The sequence below is a fragment of the Echiichthys vipera genome (assembly GCF_963691815.1).
Source record: "Echiichthys vipera genome assembly, chromosome: X".
NCBI lineage: Eukaryota > Metazoa > Chordata > Actinopteri > Perciformes > Trachinidae > Echiichthys > Echiichthys vipera.
In genome coordinates this window covers 44,495,525-44,516,414 of record NC_139825.1, presented here as the reverse complement: position 1 = coordinate 44,516,414, position 20,890 = coordinate 44,495,525, and the positions used below count along the sequence as shown (strand labels likewise).

Genomic DNA, 20,890 nt, shown 5'->3' with positions numbered 1-20,890 from the left:
AGTTTGGGGTCCCCTGCTAAAGCAGCTGCCCCCGAGACCCGACCCCGGATAAGAGGCTGAAGATGAGATGAGATGAGGAGACCTTTACGGTTTCCATCAGTTCTCCCTCACTCTCAGACAACGGAGACAACAATTAATCATTAAAGTAACTGTCAGACTGTCAGATTAAACGATAATCAAGTTATTGCTGGTTAAAGCCGAAGCACGATGACCACAGTTAAGATATTAGACTCAGGGTTCCTACACATTTTACATTTCATAATCACATACTTCTTTAGACTCAAATTTCCAGAGTTCTTAGAGGTTTTCTTTCAGTCAATATTAAACATCTTAATACCAAGTTGTAGTAAAGTATCAGTCAAAATTTAAAATATATAATACATAAAATGCTTAAATCAGTCATAGGACAGCCTGTCTACAGCAGTCATGGCATAAACTCTTGAATTAAGAATAAATGTTTTCCCCCATTTGAACAAAAAGTAGAAAAATATGACTGTTCCCCATCTGTTTATACTGTTCACATTATTATATTGTTTATACTATATTGTGTGTTTATTGCTTATATTATACTTTGCTTATTGTTTTATCATATATTCTTTTCTAAAAATGTACCAAGGGGGAGTAGCACTCCAATTTCGTTGTATGCAAATGCAATGAAATAAAGGCTATTCTATTCTATTCTATTGTAATTATACTAATTATAATAATGTGAATGTAGGATGTGATTCATGAACGTTGTTTGCTTAAAATTCACCAACTTCCCCGACAAACGTCAAATAAACCCAAATTCACCCGTCAACACTGACTGTGAGCAGCTGTGTCGTGACGGTAAATACAGGACACAAAGAAGACAGCACCACCAACCATGAATCAATTATTATTATTATTATTATTATTATTATTATTGATCCCACAGCGAACGTCAAAAGATGAAGAATTAAACATTTCTACATTCTGTTGGTTCATGTCGTCCAAACGTCTGCTACGGTCCTCTTTGTTCACTTCTCGACACTCGGACGTCCAATCAGGCTTCAGATCCTCAAACATCAGGAAGTTCACCGGGTTTCCTCCTTTTAAAGCTTTTCTACAAAAATATGATGATTGACAGCCGACGCGTCACATCTGATCACGCCGTGTGATCGATAAATCAACAAAAATACAATCAGGATATGTTTACATACATTATTATATATAGATTTAGATCTCTCCCAGGAATAAAAGCACTAATATATACACAAACACTCAACTGCTTTGGGGCTGATTGGGTCCAATCAATCAATCAATCAATCAATCAATCAATCGAGTGTCAGAAGCTCTCGGACTGATCACAAGGCAGCTTGTTCTGGTCTCGTCAACAATATCAACACTTGAGAAAATCTCTAAATAAACGGAAAAACGTTTGCGAACAGACGAGAAGAGCTGAGCAGAGACTGGACTGCGTTTCCCAGAATGCAGCTGGTCTTTGCCACGGCGCACGGCTGCAACCAGAGACATATCCGGCTGTTAAGTCGCGACGTAACGCCCTTTCAAAATAAGATTTCCGGGTCCAAGCCTCTCCAACGCTGCAGTGCCGTGTTCCCCCGTTGTTTGAACAGAGTTTAAAAAAGCGTCATTGTCATTTTACCTTTTTCTCACCGATGAAAAAGACGTCTAACTGACAAAAGAGTTGATCGTAATTGTTCACATGTTCCGCCGTTGTTGTCTGTTTGTTTTACAACGGAGCGTTAGGACCCGTAAATCATATTTTGAAAGGGCGTTACGTCAGACTTAACAACCGGATGAAAGGTCCTGAGCCTAAACTCTCACAGCAGAGCACGCAGGAGAAACGTCTGACGAGCTAACGAGCTAACGAGCTAACGACCGAACTCTGTTACAGTTTTGACGATTTAAGAAAACCACAAACTTGTATTTCCTCCTTTTAAACTGTTAAAATTAAGATTTCCAGTTTTCTATTCCGGACTTTTCCACGCGTTCAAGTTTGTAGTTCGGATGGAAAATACAAAATTACTTCAACTTTAGCTTCTAGCTTCTCAAATGCTTATGTTTTTATCACTTTACCTGATACTTTAGAGACCAAATTGCCACATTTATGGATAATAAAAATAGAAGTAATCATTCGATGCAGCTCTAAAGTCTCACTCACTCATCTTCAACCGCTTGTCCCTGCATTACAGGCCGCGCTGCTTCCCGCCACGCTCCGACAGCTCTTTGTTAAGTCATGACTCAGCGACTTTGAGAGGCAACACACAACAATCAAATCTAAATCACGCCATTATTCAGCCTTAAATCATATTTATATGGATTATTTTGCTTCCTGTGGTTTAAGTTTTACTCCTTAACGTCACATTTTAAAAACTACTAAAGCTTCGTTGATCAAATTCACGCTTGTTGTTGTTTTTATGAAAGATAACGTAATGTCATTTCTGACCAGATGACTTCTTCTGCGCCCAGGTCATCGTTTATATACGTGATCGCAGCCACAAGTGGAAAAGGAAGAACATAGAGAAACGCTAAAATATCAAATAAGACATTTACGAGGGTACAGTTAACAAATGAACAGATCTTAGAGCGTGCTCACACTGTCCTTCTGTCCCGGGCCAAAACCGTTTTTTCAGCTAAGGCCTAGTACCTTTAAGCAGTGTGAGTGAACCCGCTCCGCGCTCAACTGCAGCCAGAGGGCCGTCCACGGCCCGCTTGAAAGAGGTGGGCTTTAGCGGAGCCGTTTGCACATGTACGAGCACGAGCGTGCGCACGAGCACGAGCCCTACGGCAGTAGCGTTATGTCCGCCTGTTCGGACATGTAAATAGAAGGACGGACCATGCGCGGACATTTAACAACAACAACAACAATGGCGGTGAAAGGTTCACGTTGGTGTGATGCGGAGGTGGAGTGTTTACTGCAGATTTGGTCGATGAAAAGATTCAAAAACAGTCGACAAGACGCACAAAAACTCAGAGGTCTATGGAAAGATTTGTAAACAAAGCCACACACACGCGATCAATGCGTGTGACGTGTTACGGCGTGATGGCGTATGGACAGCAGGAAGCATTGGCCGGCCCTGGCAGTGTGAGTACAAACGGGGCTGGGGCGGGGGGGGGGGGGGAGAGGGAGGGGGGACAAGTAGCCTAAAGTCCGGGTCTCGGTCCGGGAGGACAGTGTGAGTATGCTCTTAATACTTAGATCTGTCACAGGCTCAACAATAGAACCAGCTATTGGAGCTCAACTGGACTCTGTAGATAAATACAGTTTAAGTTGAAAGTGGCCGCAAACACACACTCTGCACCGTCCTGGACTCTGATTGGCTGAATTTAAACATGCCGACATAATAAACCTATAAACAGTAACATTCACAGATGTTTGCCTTTGAAGTAAATCGGAGACCTGAAGGTAAAGGTTTGTTTTTCTAAACGTTAGGATGGAAACACGCCCGCGGAGGAGGAGTGACAATGTCCGCGTAATGAAAATCTAACATAAAAAGTCAACTGACGGAAAATTAAATGGATCAATTTTAATTTTTCAAGCAAAATGATCCAGTTTAAAACTTTAGGATGCACTTTTTTCACATATTTTTTAAAAAATTTATCAATTTAAATACCAAATAATTCGCAGATTAATCAATAAAGGAACATTTTCATCAATTGTAGCACTAAAAAAAAATATTAAAATCACAAATTTGGCTGCCTGATAGTCTAAAATCCTCCCTATAATCAAAATAAACAGATGTTTTATGTCGAATGATGAATAAAGAAACCGTCAAATATTAACTTTTATGATAAAAGTATAACAAATAGTTTATATGGAGCCGTTAAATGTGGTTATCAAAGGATTGTGACCAAGAAACGAACTGAACTGGAAATCTTAGTGCAAAAATAATCGGTCCGTGCTCTGATGGACTAACTTTGTAATGAAGACATTCATTCACTCATTCATTCATCTTCAACCGCTTATCCCGGGGTCGGGGTCGCGGGGGGCTGGAGCCGATCCCAGCTGACATCGGGCGTGAGGCGGGGTCCACCCTGGAGAGGACGCCAGTCTATCACAGGACACATAGAGACGAACAGAGACAGACAACCATTCACACCTACGGGTGATTTAGAGTCATCAATGAACCCAACACCTGCACGTCTTTGGACTGTGGGAGGAAACCGGAGAACCCGGAGAAAACCCACGCAGACACGGGGACAACATGCAAACTCCACACAGAAGGGCCCCAGGCCGGGATGCGAACCTAGAACCCTCTCGCTGTGAGGCGACAGTGCTAACCACCACCCCACCGTGTGATGAAGACAGTGTTTCTATATTAATGTATAACATTACAAGCAATTCTTGTTATGTCTTGGCAACTTAATGCATTTGTATCAGTGTTCAAGTTACAAGAAATGACGGAAATGTGTTTGCGGGCTCCGTGACATAGTTTGTCCATTCAGTCCAACTCTTGGTCACAATTGTTAATAACCAAATTTAAAGGTTCCTTATTAAACAAAACAGTTTATGTTGAAAATCAAATACCAGTCTCAAAACTCTGGTGCTTGTTATAACATTGTCTACAACGTTGATTTTCTCTGGTACTATAGGGTTCATTTAGGCCGTCGGACGCGGCGTTGTGTCCCTAATAACGGGGGATAGACCTGCACGGCACCGGCAGCTGTGATCAACTTGTATTTATAGCTCTCATAGTGTTAAACCGATACATGTATCACCGATATACAGGTTTTTTAGGTGTATCTGTATCGGCCGACGCGGGCTGCTGCGTTTTCTCCCCAGCATTATTTACTGACAAGCCTCCGCAGGCGGCTCCGTTTTGCTGGAGACGCCGTTTTAAGTTTAATAAAAGTTCCTTTTGTCAAAAAAATGAGACTCTTTTCTTTTTTTATTGATTTGCATATTTTCAAGAATATTTTAAGACAAACATTTGTAGAACTTTTGGGCGTTTTACTTCCCAAAGGAAAAACTGTTAACGTAATTTCTCCTTTTGACTCATTTGTAATAATTTGTAATTTGTAATACACATTTGTAATTATAAACGTGTAATTTTTGTGACGTAAATTAAGGAGCAATAGAAGTACCGGCTCCAAATATCGGCAGTCCATATCAGTCATTGGCTAAAGCTGACGGGAAAAAAATTGGTAATGGCGTCGGCCGATTCCTACAAATAGCCAATTTTTCCATTGGGTTGGATTTTGTTTAACTGTAGAAACTCTGGGGCAAACAAAAGTTAATGATACTTACATGATTTAAGTTGTTTAAGTTTATCTTAAGTTTTGAAACGTGAATAAAATCGGCAAATGTAAAAAGCTAACGTTGGGCTATAAAGCAACTACACCTCCCACCAGCTTCAAACTGATTTCTCCTGTACGGCGTGATGAAGTTTGTCGTCTCATTTAGCCTTTTTGCTAGCAAACGCCCTTTTTAAAGAAACGTCTTCATTCATTCATCTATAACCGCTTGTCCCTGTCGGGGTCGCGGGGGGCTGGAGCCGATCCCAGCTGACATCGAGCGTGAGGCGGGGTCCACCCTGGACAGGACGCCGGTCTATCACAGGACACATAGAGACGAACAGAGACAGACAACCATTCACACCTACGGGTGATTTAGAGTCATCAATGAACCGAACACGCTTCAAAATTCCCGAGCTTCAAACTGATTTCTCTTGTACGGCGTGATGACGTTTGTCGTCTCATTTAGCGTTTTGTTAGCAACAAGCTTCAAAATTCCCGAGTCGGGTATTTACTGACGTATTTTACATCTTAATAAAATCTGTTGTTAAAATCTATTAAGACAAAAACCTTATTTAAGGCGTCTAACCACAGACACATTCAAAAAAAGCTGATTGACTTTGAGACGAGGGAACCGGAAGTGCAAAAATAACGACTCTCTCCCAGGCTTCAGGCTTCGTTTCTGCCGTGCTCCGAGCTCTCAGCGATATTGTCGCGTTATCGTCGCTTCTCTCTTAAAGTAACAATGTTGCCTCTAAAAGTTGCCAACAGATCACGGCCTCCTTCTTATAATTTCCTTTACCAGCTAAGTATTTACACAGTAAACTAGACAATCGCACACAGTAACCTTTTAATTCTTTTCAACACACAGTCGCCCTCCGCGCCACCATTTGGTGTCTCGGGGGCGGAAACTGTTGCCACTAGAAGGTGAGATAATGAATCATCTTCAGTTCAAATTTCTGCACGGTTCAAAGAAAAGTGAGTGACCTCTGACAACAAACATACATAAAGCTAATTTTGTTCCAATATATTTACAAACTACGGACCCAGTTTTGTTCCAGAGTCGTGGGCGTCCTGTTTCGGTGTTTGACACTTTGAGATGATTGGGGACAAACCAAACACTGACTGTTCACACACACTGGACCAGCACTGACCCACAGCCAGCAACACATCATGGTTCAACCATGTGACACAGTGGAGCTGCAGGACTACTTAACCCCACCCTCCTGGGAGTCTAAGCAAAAAGGCAAATCAAACACTTCAAGAGGATCTGAGACATTAACAGCTACCTGTCAGACTAATTAACGAGCCACATAATGAGCGTCTGACAAGGAAGAGAGTACTAACTAAAACAATCAACAGTTCTATTGGTAAAACTTGGTCAGACACAAACTTTATGCACAGTCGAAATGCAAACATGAACCAAAAAAAGAAAAAGGCAAAAGTCGCTGCAGCAACAGGAAATGACATCAAAGTCTCAAAAAAAGTTTAGAACAAACGGCCTAAAAGGAAGCAGATCTTTAGAAAATAAAATAAGACACGTCGAGTTCCAGCGATGAATCAGTCCACAGTCTGTGTTTAACAGGAAGTCTGTGTGTTTCATTTGTGCGGTCGGTGCTCAAACCAAAAAGGAAGCAAAACAATCATTTGTGATTGGTTGGAGGGGGCAGGAGAGGGGCAGAACGATCGTTGGTCAGGGTCCTCTTGAGCTTTACTCCTTTGATCTGGGCAAGCATGTTTCCTCCTCCTCCCTCCGGGGTCGGCGGCTCCGGGTTCTGGTCCTGATCCTGGCTGGAGGGTGGAGGAGCCACAGGCTGGAGGTGAGCGCTAAGGTCCAGACTGGAAGGCTCTCCCTGGGCAGCGGAGGCCTGGAGCGGGGCCTGGTGCTGCTGCTGGTACAGCTGCTGTTTCTGCTGCTGGTTCAGCTGTTCTTGGTACTGGTCTTGATGATGTTGCAGCTGCTGGGGTTGCTGAAGCAGTGACTGTTGATGCTGAAACTGTTGCTGTAGTTGCTGCTGATGCTGAAACTGTTGCTGTAGTTGCTGCTGATGTTGCTGTAGCTGCTGAAACTGTTGCTGCAGCTGCTGCTGCTGCTGGATCTGGAGCTGCTGGTTGTGCTGCTGTAGTTGACTGTGTTGCTGATGATGATTTAGTTGTTGGTTGATTTGCTGCTGTTGCTGAAGTTGTTGCTGGTGGTACTGTCTCTGCTGTTGCTGTTTGGCGTTGCCGCCCTCTGGTGGCAGGGTGGGAACAGTGGGTACTGGCACCGGAATGGGCATCTGACCTGGGACCAGCTGGTAGTACGGGGAGGATGAGGGGGGAGGTAGGGCGCTAAGACTCTGCGTGGAGGTGCAGAGTTTACTGTAACCTAAGCCTCCTGCTCCAACAGCAGAGGGCACTGCGAAAACATTCTCATCGCTTCCGCCATTTCCTGCGAGGGCTTTAAGGGGAACCTGCGGGGTGCAGATGGGGATGGGAACCCCGCCACTGATCGTGCCCCTGCGATACGCCGGCTTGGACGACGGTTTACGCCTGATGGTTGCCGTGTGGGACGGCAGCTGGCGCCCGGACCTGCCAATCAATTCGGGCTCTGCCATTAAGCTGACAGTGGAGGCAGGACGCTTGGACTGAGCAAACTTCCTGTACTGGAAACTGAGGTCGGAGTTCCTCGGGATGGTAGAGGACTTGTCGAAGTCTGACTGGCTGTTGCCGTGGGAGAGGTGGTGTAAGGAGATGGAGTCGACGTCTCCATGGAGAGAGATGGACTCGTAGTCTACTAGAGAGAGAAACAAAGATAAAAGGAGTTGTTGCTATGCTGTTCTTTCTTATCTCGATGACATTTGATGTGTTTTCATCTCCTCGTCTGACAGACAGGAACATAATCACATCAGTGTGTGATCGTGTGTGTGTGTCATCAGTTAGGAGGTGCATCACAGTGGAAACTCTTATCTACACAACACAATTACTTTAAAGTCACAACAGCAGCATAACGAGCTGAGTAATTAAATTAAAAACAGACGTCACTTCATGAGAATGACGTAAAACTGTACGACTTTATAAATGGTCAACACTGAATTATCTGTGTTTGAACGCAGCCAACACGAACAAACAGCTGCACAAAAGGATATTTATAACAAAGGAAGTTAATTTAGAACCAAAAAGATTAATTCATTAAATAATAATCAACACTTTTGACAACTGAACCGGTCAAATATGAGGATTTGCTGATAATTTAGACATTTTATAGATTAATTAAGTGATTTAAAAATAGACAAACTAATCAATAATGTGAGTTGCAGCCGAGCTTGACTAAAGTTTAAATGAACCTCATTAACGGATCAATCATTTAAGTCACTTTTCAAGCGCCACACATTCATCAGCACAGAAAATAAACGTTGTGATTTTTTTAACACAGAGAGCTTTTACTTTGAAACAAACTAAATTACCATGTAAAGGGTTTGAACTGATAAAAACTGTGTTTGGAGCCATAAAAAATACATTTTACAACAAAATAAGGATGATTGAGTAACTGGACTGGATGGTTTTCATAGTTAGATCCATTTTAAATGGTTTTATTTCCGTAAATTGCCTCAATTTTTTCAATAATAACGAATCTCTTGTCTCTGCTTTTTTTTTATGAGCATATGAGCAAATTTTACCAGCTGTCATTTGTAAGTCTGTTAAAGAAAATCTTATCGAGCTGAGGTTTATGATTAATTACTAACAACTGTAATAAAAATAAATAACCATGGCTTTCTTTTTTAATCTTAAAATGTTCCTAATAACCGTATGGCACTAAAATGTAAAAGAAATCCGCCAGGTGTTGAAACTTATCAATATTCAATTCTCATATAAAGTCTGACAAGAAGCTCATGCTGTGTTCATGTGTTTATTTCCGTAAATTGCCTGATATAATATATATATATACAATTACAAATCTCTTTTGGAGTCTTTTGTCTCTGCTTTATTTTTTTTATGAGCATATGAGCCAATTATATCAGCTGTCATTTGTCAAGTCAAGTCTGTTAAAGAAAATCTTATCGAGCTGAGGTTTACGATTACTGACAACTGTAATGAAAATAAATTACCAAGGCTTCTTTTTTTAATCTTAAAATGTTCCTAATAACCGTATGGCACTAAAATGTAAAAGAAATCCACCAGGTGTTGAAACTCATCAATATTCGATTCTCATATAATTCAGATAAAAGTCTGACAAATCATTTTATTCAGACCGAATAAGCTCATGCTGTGTTCAAGTGCCGTTGGAAGTCCGAATGTTCGGACCTCCAACTAGGGGTGAACTAGGCAAAGTGCACTGAAACTTCTTACTATCGAATTAGGGGACGGTCGATCTCCCTCAAATTCAACAGTAGGAGGTTCCACTTTGACATTTCAGTGCACTTTGCTTAGTTGGAGGTCCGAAAATTCGGACTTCCCATGGCGCTGGAAGCAGCATTTCTCTCTCAACGCATGTGTCGGGGGAGGAGGGAGCGTCAGAGGTCAGGCAGGGAGAAGAGGGTGGGGCTTTGGAAGGAAGCGCTGTGAGACATGCGAGAAAGGTAACAGCTTTAACTCAAAACTCTAGTGTTTCTGCTTCTTTTGCCAACACACTGGATCTTTTATCCTTTATGACATTAACTATTTGTGTAAAACTGAACCTAATCAGATTTGTTAAATGAATGCAAAGCTGGATGCAGATGTGATAACATGCAAGCGAACTCTGAGCCTCGCTGGGAGATGAAGCAGGTAAGAAGACAGACAGACAAACATGGCAGACAGGAAGTCAGAGACCTACCATAGAGGGGAGGATCTCTCTTTACAGCTGGAAGAGAAGGAAGGAAGTTTAGCCAAGAAAACACAAATCAACCAGAGAGGATGAGTACACCAGTAACATGGAGGAATACACAAGAGACAGACAGGAAATATAAATATAACGGAGAGCTTAGAGCAGTGATTTTCAACCTTTTATGAGCCCCGGCACATTTTTTACATTTACAAAATCCTGGGGCACAACACCAACCAAAATGACACAAAATGACACAAGGTAGGGGGCCTATGAAAGTTCTCATTCGTCCAGGTCGTCGTTAACCTCAAAGCACTTTCAGTCAAAAACAACTGGACTTGGTTATTTGTCTGGGAAGACGTTTCACCTCTCATCCAAGAGGCTTCATCAGTTCATGTACGCATCTGACCAGGCTGGGACTGGACCAGGACCAGGACCAGGCTGGAACTGAACCAGAGCCACACACAGGACCAGGACCAGGTCCAGGACCAGGACCAGGACCAGGACCGGGCTGGGACTAAACTAACTGGTGTGAGATCCAGGTATTTAACCTCTCACAAGGCCGATGATGTCACTGGAACCTTTTGTGCTCCAAGTGCCAACGACCGTTGTTGGAGTGACGGTCGTTGGGGGGAAGTTGGTTTCGACTTCGTTAGTGCTCTATTGAGTCTGAACGACAGTCGTTGGAGTTACAGGAGGACATTTGTGAACAGTTGTTCTTTGAGGTTTGACACAAGGTAGCTAGCTATGAGGGCTCTCTTGTTTGCCTTTGTGGTTTTTCTCAAAAAATGTGCCTGTTTCTCATTGTTTGTACATAAGGCACACAAAAAAGTTCGCTCGGCACCATGGCGCTATTGGACAGCTTCTCACCACACAAAGCACAGCGGAGTCGGTGACAGTGAATCCAAATGAAAGATAGCTTTCGCTGTATTGCCTCGAGCTCACCATCTTTTCTTTTTGCTTTTGTCCACCGCTCATATCAGGGCCTTCATCTGTGTCCTCATTTTGTCCAGGACCCTGGTGGGCATTCGCGTTTTCCCTTCTCAAAAACTTCTCCATCACTGTCACTCGCTTGTCTTGCTGTGATCCCAAATTGCCACTGTCACTTGACGCGCAGCTGCAGCACTAACTCTTAGTAGTAGTAAGTAACTACATAGTGACTTTGTTTACTTAGCGTCTGAGCGAATCCAAGATGGCGCGACCATAGCACTCTTGCGTCACTTCGTAGGTGACGCGATAGTGCTATGGTTCCATTTCTTAAAAGGGACAGATGCACCTTATAGTTTATATATATGAAAGAAGTTCGAAAATAGACCATTCATTGATAATTTCCCACGGCACACCTGATGATCTCTCACGGCACACTGGTTGAAAATCCCTGGCTTAGAGGTTCAGTCAAACAGGTGATTTACCAGGTGTTGATTTAAAAAAAATAATACTTGTGTTTAATGGTGAAGCTGCCTCTTTAGTGTCTATGTTAATCTCTTCCTTTAAGTCAGACGGCTCAGATCCTCTACACATTCAGAAGCTCAGTCACATTCTCTCTCATTTTACTCTGGATGCAAAAGTTGGGTTTCCATTCAAATGTGTCACAAATTTGAACCGAATTTTAGTAAAATCGACAAAAGAAAAAGTGAATTAATGTTTTTTTTTTGCTGCAGGTGGCGCCAATTCTCCCGACAGAGAACATTACACCACTGCAGAAGAAGAGGGCACAACAAGAACTTCAGAAAAAAGTTGTAAATTACAGCGTTTGCAGTTATTCTGTTAATGTAAGCTGAACGGTTGTGTCTCTGTATTCTGTGTGTGTGTGTGTGTGTGTTATACTCACTGTGTGTGTGTATGGTGTCCTCAGAGCAGGACGGGGTGGTGGTCTGGGTGCTGTAGCCGCTGGAACAGTGCAGAGAGTCCCTGCTGCTCCTCTGGCCGTCCGAATTCAACGCACCCAACGTCAAAGCCAGCTGATCCCGGGCTGAGCAAGACTGAGAGAGAGAGAGAGAGAGAGAGAGAGAGAGAGAGAGAGAGAGAGAGAGAGAGAGAGAGAGGGAGATTAATTCAAGATTCAAGAAGCTTTATTAATCCCAAGGGGAAATTATTGTGCAACAGTGTTTGTGAATGGTACCTTCCCAGACGCAGACATGGCCCGAGCTCTCTCTCCATGGTGTGAGTAGGCATTGTGTGGGGGGGCCAACAGGCCATTCTCCGATCCTCCGCTCCCCACAGCAGAAAGCTGATTGGTAGAGCCGACTGCGCCCTGTGACAAACGAACCAATCAGAGTCGACTTAAGGAACATGTGCCATCAGCGTAAACAACAGAATATGATCCGTGACTGTTGCTGTTGCCTCCGTTCTTTTAGGGAGTCTGGAGTTTTCAATGAGCAACATTTACTGAAATGTTTAAAAGCTCACATCCTTCCTGCAGAACTTTCAAATTAAAGCACACCAACTTCATTTCCGTCATCACTTATAAGGCAAAGAAACAAACTGTAATCACAGGAGTACAGAGAAGGCGCTAACGACAGCATAACCGCAACCTGAGTTCAGACTGACGGTCACCTCCAGGCTGCTGTCATACTCCGAAATACATTAGTAATCCAAGGAGGAACGTTTTTTATTATGTTATATTATTTTCTGATCTTCTTTAGTTAATAAAACACTGATCATCTGGTTCATGCCTCTCAAATGAGGATATGCTGCTTTCCTCAGCTTTATATTGAGATGCACGTCACCCGCTCCAGAAGAAGTTGAACACTTGTCCAGTGCTCTCACAACAGAGCCATCGTGTAAAAGGAGAGACTCATGCCAAGTTCCCACTGTTCGACTTTAGACCTGATTGTCTGCTCGCCGACAACTTTTGGAGCTCCCTGAAAAAAGCCCCAGATCAGAGGGAGTTGGGGCTTGCTCACAGACACACTACAGATATTTAGCATGTGAAATATCTGGAGCTGTCAGGGACTCCATGAGCCAATGACAGCGCAAGACACTGAGAAGAGAGCAGGGGGGAGGAGGCGCCAGTAACAATCCGGTCTTTAAAGTGTAATTCCAGCGCAAAATCAAACCGTGGTCTTTTCTTGGCACAGTTCAGTTTTGTGTAACAACTGTTAACGGAGGAAACCGGGAGAGTCGCTAACAGCCTGACGTGGCTAACACTGATTAGCTCGGGGCAGCACGGTGAAGGCATTTAAACGTCTTTTTTAACCACTAATATTGCTCAAAATAACAGCAAACCTCTGCAGCAGCATGAGACTGTATGGGCCGCCACAAGCAGCGAAGTGAAGCTCAGCACCGGGCTTTAAACTGTAAATCCACCGGACACACACGTCGGGGATGTCTGCTTGGCGTGAAAGATCTTATAGTTGGTGACTTGTTGTCGCCGGTCAGTACAAGAAGTGTGAAATCTACAACGATTTCAAGACTCCCGACACAAGACGGACAGTTGTGTAGTTTGACCAGTGCAACAACGTCTTGTAGTGGGAACTTGGCATTAGGAGATAAGATCCGAATGTAACGGAGCAAAAGGATACCAGGCAGAAAACTTTATCATATTTATATGCCCAACGTTTAGATGCAGAGTAGGTCTTCACGAGTCCTGGCGGAATATTTCCAAGAATAAAATATTTAAAAACATCGACTAAATCGTTAGGATTCATAAGGATACATACAGACGTAACAACATATTAAAAGAAGACACTGATAAAACAGAAAATACACCATAAAAAAACACATTCAGGCAACAGAAACTCTAATCACTGTACATGTGAACACACAAATGAACAATTTAGTTTAAAAAATAAACGATATGAGGTTCTGTCGGGGACATTTGGAGCGGATGAAATCAGAGACATAAGACGGATAAAACCATTGTGAGCGGATGGAAACACGAGGAGTGAAACAGGGAGATAATGTGAGATGGAGCTTCAAAACCATGGAAGACACACGGTTACAACACAGGACGCCACTCGTGTTGGGAGGAATGTAATAGTTTTGTTCTCACGGTGGTCATATCCCTGCGGCTAACGCGGCGGCTCAGCGCATGGTGGTGGCCATGGCCAGCGGCGTAACCGTAGCGACCACGGCTGCCCTGACGGCCGAGGCGAGAGGGGGAGTTCCCTTCGCTGAGGGACCGCCCGGTTTCATCACAGCCAATCAGCAGATAGGGGGAGGAGCGGTGCTACACACAGGAGAGGGTGAGAGCGCTGTGTAGTCCTTGTCACTGAGAAAAGTTTTTAATTTGTAGAACCTCAAAGCTAACAGTGTCATTTTTAAGAGGGGGTGTCGGAGTGTTATTTTTGAGTGAAATGTACCTTTAAGAGAACAAAAATGTTTAAACACAGTTTGCATTTCAGTGGATTTCAAATTAAATCACTGAGTATCACTGAAGGACAGCACAAAATGTTGCTTCTTCAAGAAAAATAATATATAGTATAAAATTAAGCTGTTCAGGGGAAGAGGGTCTGAAACAGTCACTGTAGTTTTGGTGTGTGTGCGTGTGTGTGTGTGTGTGTGTGTGTTACCTGGATGTGAACTCCATCGACAGCACAGCTGATGGAGTCCAATGAGGGAACGTGTCTCACTGATCCGGACTGATAGTTACTGTGAAAACAAAATAAACACATTTAAGGACAAACAGCACCAACAGACACTGAAATGTCAAATTCAAATATTAAATAAGAATCATGCTTGTAAATCTTTACAGTCCTCTGATGTTCTGTTTCCACTGAAAATAAACGAAATATTGTGAATTTTATGGTTTATGGTTATGAGTTTTTATAGCAACAACTAAATCGGTTATGTTGAGAATCATAAACAAAAAATATTTAATAAAAGAATCAAAACTTCCCAGTTAATGATAAAGAAATAAATTTAATAAATAAATTAAATTATATCGAAACAGGAGCGGCTGCACAAGATACTATAAATGTTAGAGAAATATATTGTAGTGTTTGTGTGTGTGTGAGAGAGTGACTGAGTGAGTGAGAGTGTGTGTGTGTGTGTGTGTGTGTGAGTGAGTGTGTGTGTGTGTGTGTGAGTGAGTGAGTGAGTGTGTGTGTGTGTGTGTGTGTGCGAGAGAGTGAGCGAGTGAGCGAGTGAGTGAGCGAGTGAGCGAGTGAGTGAGTGAGCGAGTGAGTGAGTGAGTGAGTGAGTGAGTGAGTGGGTGAGTGAGTGAGTGAGTGAATGAGTGAGTGAGTGAGTGTGTGTGTGTGTGTGTGTGTGTGTGTGCGAGAGAGTGAGCGAGTGAGTGAGTGAGTGAGTGAGTGTGTGAGTGAGTGAGTGAGTGAGTGAGTGAGTGAGTGAGTGAGTGAGTGAGTGAGTGAGTGAGTGTGTGCGAGAGACTGAGTGAGTGGTGTGTGAGTGAGTGAGAGAGTGAGTGTGTGCAAGTGTGTGTGTGTTTGTCTTTAATAAAAATAAATAAATAAAATTATATCGAAACAGGAGCGGCTGCACAAGATACTATAAATTGTTAGAGAAATATATTGTTGTGTGTGTGTGTGTATCTGTGTGTGTGTGTGTGTGTGTGCGTGCGTGCGTGCGTGCGTGTGTGTGTGTGTGTGTGCGTGCGTGTGTGTGTGTTACCTGCTGATGCTGCTCTTCCTCGACAGAGTGTTACTGGGGGAAGCTGGAGGAGTCTGATAACTGTAGTTGAAATCAGAACCTTTCAGGTCCTGAATCACCTGAGAAACAAAAACACAAACATTGTAAATAAATGTTATTTTCTGCTCCTCGACACTGTCTGACTTTCCCAAACCCACCGGCTCCTACTGAACACTTTTATATTTATGATGGGACACAAATATAAAGTATTGTTTTTAAAGAAGGCTCCGTATTTTCCTGACTCAGCTGGTCACTGATTTTATCACTCAGTGCATTTTGTTGCAGATTAATGGATTATTAAAAAAATCTAAATTATTATTTGATTAAAAGAAAAATGAACAAACGGTTGAAACATATAGCTAAAAGTACAGACAGCAGGGGTCAGAATCTGCCCCATGGATGACTTTGCAAAGTGTGAAAATTGCACATTTGCAGGGTTCGTACGGTTGCTGGAAATCAGCCAATCAATCATCTGGAAATAGTGCTTTCAAGGTTTGAAAAGCACTTGGATTTTGAATAAAGTGCTTGAAAGTGCTTGACATTCATATTATATGGCATGACATTTATAACACAGAGAAAAGATCTAGTTATTTGAGGGACTGAAAACATAATTTCCTGACATTTTTTGCATGAAAAATGACTTTTGATGATCAACAGATGATCAGAACAGTTGGTGATTATATTTCTGTTGAGTTAGTTTTCCTTTAATTTGTCGTCCTTCTGTAGAAAGTTGTCTCAAAACATCATGTTTGTTGTTTACAGGTCAGTAACATCTAATTTAATGTGATGAACAAGTGCAATAATACGTTTACTGAATACTGAGTAGTGTACTGTATACAAATATGTAGTTCACCGCAGCTGTAAGGTGCTGGAAAAACATGAAAATGCACCTTGAAATGCTTGAAAAGTGCTTGAATTTGACTTTGGAAAAGAAGTAGGAACCATGCATTTGTCCACTTGGGGTTGTGGTGTCCTGATAAGAGGAGCAGGCTTTCTGCTGGATAACTGCTATTGATAACATGCGTTTACAAACAGGATACACACTGCCAAATTTACTGTTCATGCATGAGAAAATGTCTTTGTCTTAAAGGAGAAAAACAGAGCAGGTGTCAGGTTTTCCTAGAAAAACAGACCAACTCAACGTATCCTTAACTTCCACTTTATCTGACTGTCCTTTATAAAGAATCCACTGCTTGTTTTGTGTGTTTTCTACAGTTGTAAAGCGTCTTTGAGTATTTAGAAAAGCGCTATAAAAGCCCTAAAAGGACAGTCTGGTGTGTCTGTCAGTCTATCCCTTGACTGAATCTGTGCGTACCTGTCATAGAGCTAAAGTGTAACCTTTGGCCTGATGGTGGCGCTACAGGAAGTTGAAAGGAAGAGGAGGGTACCTGCTCGCTGGCTGCTGGGAGTTTGTTGGGCTCAGCTGTCAGGTTGGCCAGATCCTCCAGAATAGTCTGCAGGTGGGTCACCTCGCCCAGCATGTTGATCTCATGGTCCTGCGCACACACACACACACAGACACTAATGATTATTCTAGTTAAGCAGGCTTTACAGGCTGCCACAGTCCTGCGCTCATGCATGCTCACACTCTCACTCTCTCACACATGCACACACACACTAGCAGCAGCACTAACCAGTACAGGCTTCAGCATGCTGACGAAGCTGCAGTAGCGCGCTCTTTCTTCTATCAGCGCTCTGCACACGGCTCGCTTCTCAGTCTCCTCCAGGACGGCATAGCGCACGTTGACGTCTTGCAGCGCACTGTCCAGCTGGCCCCGCACCTCGTCCTTCCCTACAGAAACAAACACACACACAGGAGGAAGTGATGAAGATCTAGGCAGGAACAGGACTGTTTCTGAACCTCTTCATTAAAACACCTTGAACATCAGAGACAGGAAGTGCAGTCAACAAATAACGGACTCTTCTTAATTCTTCCTGTAAAATATACATCACATTTTGTTGTTTTATATACATGAGACAATTTGTCAGTTATGTTTTATGATCAGCAATCAAAAGGACTTTTTATGACATGAACCGCCAGAAATAAAAAAGTGACAATACATCCGTTACTTAGATATATGCTTTTAAATATGATAAAGTATTTGTCAGTATTTATTTGGGGTATAAGAAAAATCTGGACATGTTTATGTTTTTCTTCTCCCTAATGTGCAAAACAAAACAAAGTGTGGCCCAGAAAACTGTAACACAACCTGAAGCGTGGACTTGTTGAACCCCTGGATAGTTAAGATTAAATCTAAAAGAGTACGGCTAAGGAGCAAACGACACTCAGTCTGTGATACACAGCCCCGACCAGCAGGGGGCAACACAACACTGAACAGCTGATGTAGGAGACACATGCACACACACCCAAACACACAGTGAGCATCAGCTGTTTGTCACACACATGCTGCCTGACTCTGTCCTCCTGTTTAAGTCTAAATCTAGCTGCGAACCACCTGACCTTTTGATTTAATGATGATCTATTGAGTTCATGGCTGTAAAACATCTGAGAAGTTCAGAATAATAATGATACTGAAAAGCAGGAATTCATGTCCATCTCCATGTGATTTACTACATTGTTTACTGGACTCCTCCACCACCACATGATCCGAAGCCTCGGCGTGTGATGCAGCGGCGATGGACCAGCTGACTGACCTCCGCGGAGCCCCGCTGCTAATAAAATACATCTTGCCTCATTTCATCTTATTAGAAAATTAAAACTGAACAGCACAAAACAAGCTGAATTCATCAGGAATCATATTTTCTAAGTAGGGATGTCGCGGATTAACCGATTTTTCCATTACCATGGTGACATGACATCACAGTTTTATAGCTAAGAATTGTAGAAGCTATGACGACGCAGCTCCACTTCCTTTTACTGTACCAATGAGAAGCCAAAATATCTCAGATACGGGCGCCGCCATGGTGTAATTTTGCAACCGGAGTCTGCGCAGTGGTGACGTCCACACACCTGCCCGACAAGTCGAGAGTCGATCACGGCTGTCAATCACGACATTTCACCCCGTTTTCATAGCATCCAATAACAAATTAAAACGGAAAGTACAAGAAAAGAGGGACAAGCTAAACTTATTTGAGGTGTGCTTCGACTTAGTGGTGTTTTAACATGGAAGGAGCGGGACTAAAATAATGTTTGTGTGTGTTTTTCCTTTGATATCGTTTCATATCAAATAACAAACTCACTCATTAATAATGGTGAGACCGTGATATTTCCTCTGACAATGAACTCATATGTTGTATATCTCACATGTCTCATTTTGAGCTCACGCAGAGACAAAAAAGCATCTGAGCTGTAGCTGTGAGGTTGAGTGTGGATGTGTAAAGAGCCCGCTGGCTTCAGAACTGCAGGTAGAGGAGACAGACGAAGCTTTGACCTGCAGACCACCCAGGTCTGGAAACACACACACACACACACACACACACACTGACGGTAAAAATAAGTCCAGAAAGTGGTGGAAGGAACACAGAGGAGGTAAAGTACAACTCACAGGGCTGCAGTCTTCGTCAGAGTTGAACCTTCAGAGTTTATAACTGTTGATTTATATTTTATACTTCCACTTTAGAGCTGCAACTTACTATTATTTTCATCGCTGATTAATCTGCTGATCATTTTCTCGGTTAATCGATTAGTTGTTTGTCGATCAGTGTTTCCCAAGACGATGTCCTCAAATGTCTTGTTTTGGCCACAAGTCAAATATTTTCAGTTTACCGTCAAAGAGGTAGAGCACAATTTTTGAAAGCACTGCTTTCATCAGTTTCCCACTGACGTGTTTCTGCAGTGTGAATGTTTTCGGTTAAAAAGTTCTAAAAATTTCAGGAACTGATTCGTCAGATGTTTTTCAAGCAAAAATGGTTTAAACAAAACCTCTTTCTGACTTCAGGAGAGAAAAACAGAGACAGTAAATCCTGCGAAAAACAGCGAGAAGCAGTTTCCAAACCCAAACACTGCAGACTTTGTGTCATAAAGCTCAAACTAAACACGACCTGTTCACTCAGGTGTGTAGTGTGTGTGTGTGTAGTGTGTGTGTGTGAGGGAGAGAGAGAGAGAGCACAGGGAGGACAGAGGATAATTTCCACGCTGCTAACAGAGGCTCAGTGTCGGCGTGCTGTTGGTCTGCCTGACGTCGGGCCTCTGTGGAAACACACAGACAGGCTGCGTGTTGTAGATCCTTGTTTCTACAAGGATCTGGCTCGCCACCCACGAAAACACAAAGACCTGAACTCAGGAGCTCCTTTCTGCACCGAGTCGACTCGTTCACTCTGCTAAAAAAGGTGAAACGCAGTTCAGACGGAGCGGACTCCCACCAGCTGGGAAATGTGTTGCAAAAACACCTCCTGTTTGTCTCCAAACAGGTTAAGAGTTACTTTAATTATTCCTCGCTGACCTGGAGGAACAAAACATTCCTTAATAGGTCTTTTTCTCAAAGCTCTGATGTGTCTGACTTGGCAGTAAATCATATAGAAGTGACTGAAGAGTGAACTCATGTCAGCCAAAGTCTACGTTACTTTACCTTAGTTAAAATCTCTTTAAATCGAATGCACAAAGTTATAACGAGAGGGATCTTTTCTCATTGCTGTGACTCTGGACTGCACGACACTCACACAAGTGACCTGTCAACACCGTCTGAAATCAGCACCCGTCAAATGAAGGTAAAATGTTGGCAGTGGCGTGTGACATTGTGAGGCCGTCCATCACTTTGGCAGACAAGGAAAATTCACAGAACGAAGTGTTAAGCGTCTGAATTAGAGAGCTACACATCTGAAAGTCACTCTTAAGAACACATCAATGAGCTGCACTGTTGCACTGGGCGACCACCAACAAATGCACTATTTCCTCCTGTTTGACGTTTGATAGAAAACTACAGTGACCGGCTGTTGTAGGACTGAGCATCTTTATTTATTTAAAAGAAACGACTTATCTGCAACCTGCTTTTAAATATTTACATCCTCACTGAGAAGTCATAGAGATAAAGACAGAAGAAGAAGAAGAAGAAGAAGAATGAGAAGAAGAAGAATGAGAAGAAGAATGAGAAGAAGAAGAATGAGAATGAGAAGAAGAAGAAGAAGACTGAGAAGAAGAAGAAGAAGAAGAATGAGAAGAAGAAGAATGAGAATGAGAAGAAGAAGAAGAAGAATGAGAAGAAGAAGAATGAGAATGAGAAGAAGAAGAAGAAGACTGAGAAGAAGAAGAAGAAGACGGAGAAGAAGAAGAAGACGGAGAAGAAGAAGAAGACGGAGAAGAAGAAGAATGAGAAGAAGAAAAAGAAGAAGAAGAAAAGG

The 20,890-nt window shown here is 42.7% G+C and overlaps 1 protein-coding gene across 3 annotated transcripts in view; it reads right to left on the bottom strand.

Moving 5' to 3' along the window:
- Window positions 1-915: 915 nt before the first annotated feature.
- mtss1 (MTSS I-BAR domain containing 1) overlaps window positions 916-20,890 on the bottom strand; it is a 73,964-nt gene continuing 53,989 nt past the window's right edge. Inside the window, exons 7-14 of one of the 3 annotated variants that reach the window (XM_083939275.1) lie at window positions 17,227-17,384; window positions 16,981-17,088; window positions 15,575-15,672; window positions 14,515-14,593; window positions 12,123-12,254; window positions 11,832-11,982; window positions 10,013-10,039; window positions 916-7,993 (exon numbers count right to left, since the gene is read on the bottom strand). In XM_083939275.1, coding sequence (XP_083795401.1) covers window positions 6,861-7,993; window positions 10,013-10,039; window positions 11,832-11,982; window positions 12,123-12,254; window positions 14,515-14,593; window positions 15,575-15,672; window positions 16,981-17,088; window positions 17,227-17,384 — 1,886 coding nt within the window. In that variant the 3' untranslated portion in view covers window positions 916-6,860. The remainder of the gene's footprint in view (window positions 7,994-10,012; window positions 10,040-11,831; window positions 11,983-12,122; window positions 12,255-14,514; window positions 14,594-15,574; window positions 15,673-16,980; window positions 17,089-17,226; window positions 17,385-20,890) is intronic. The other 2 variants (XM_083939276.1, XM_083939277.1) reach the window with 2 other exon arrangements.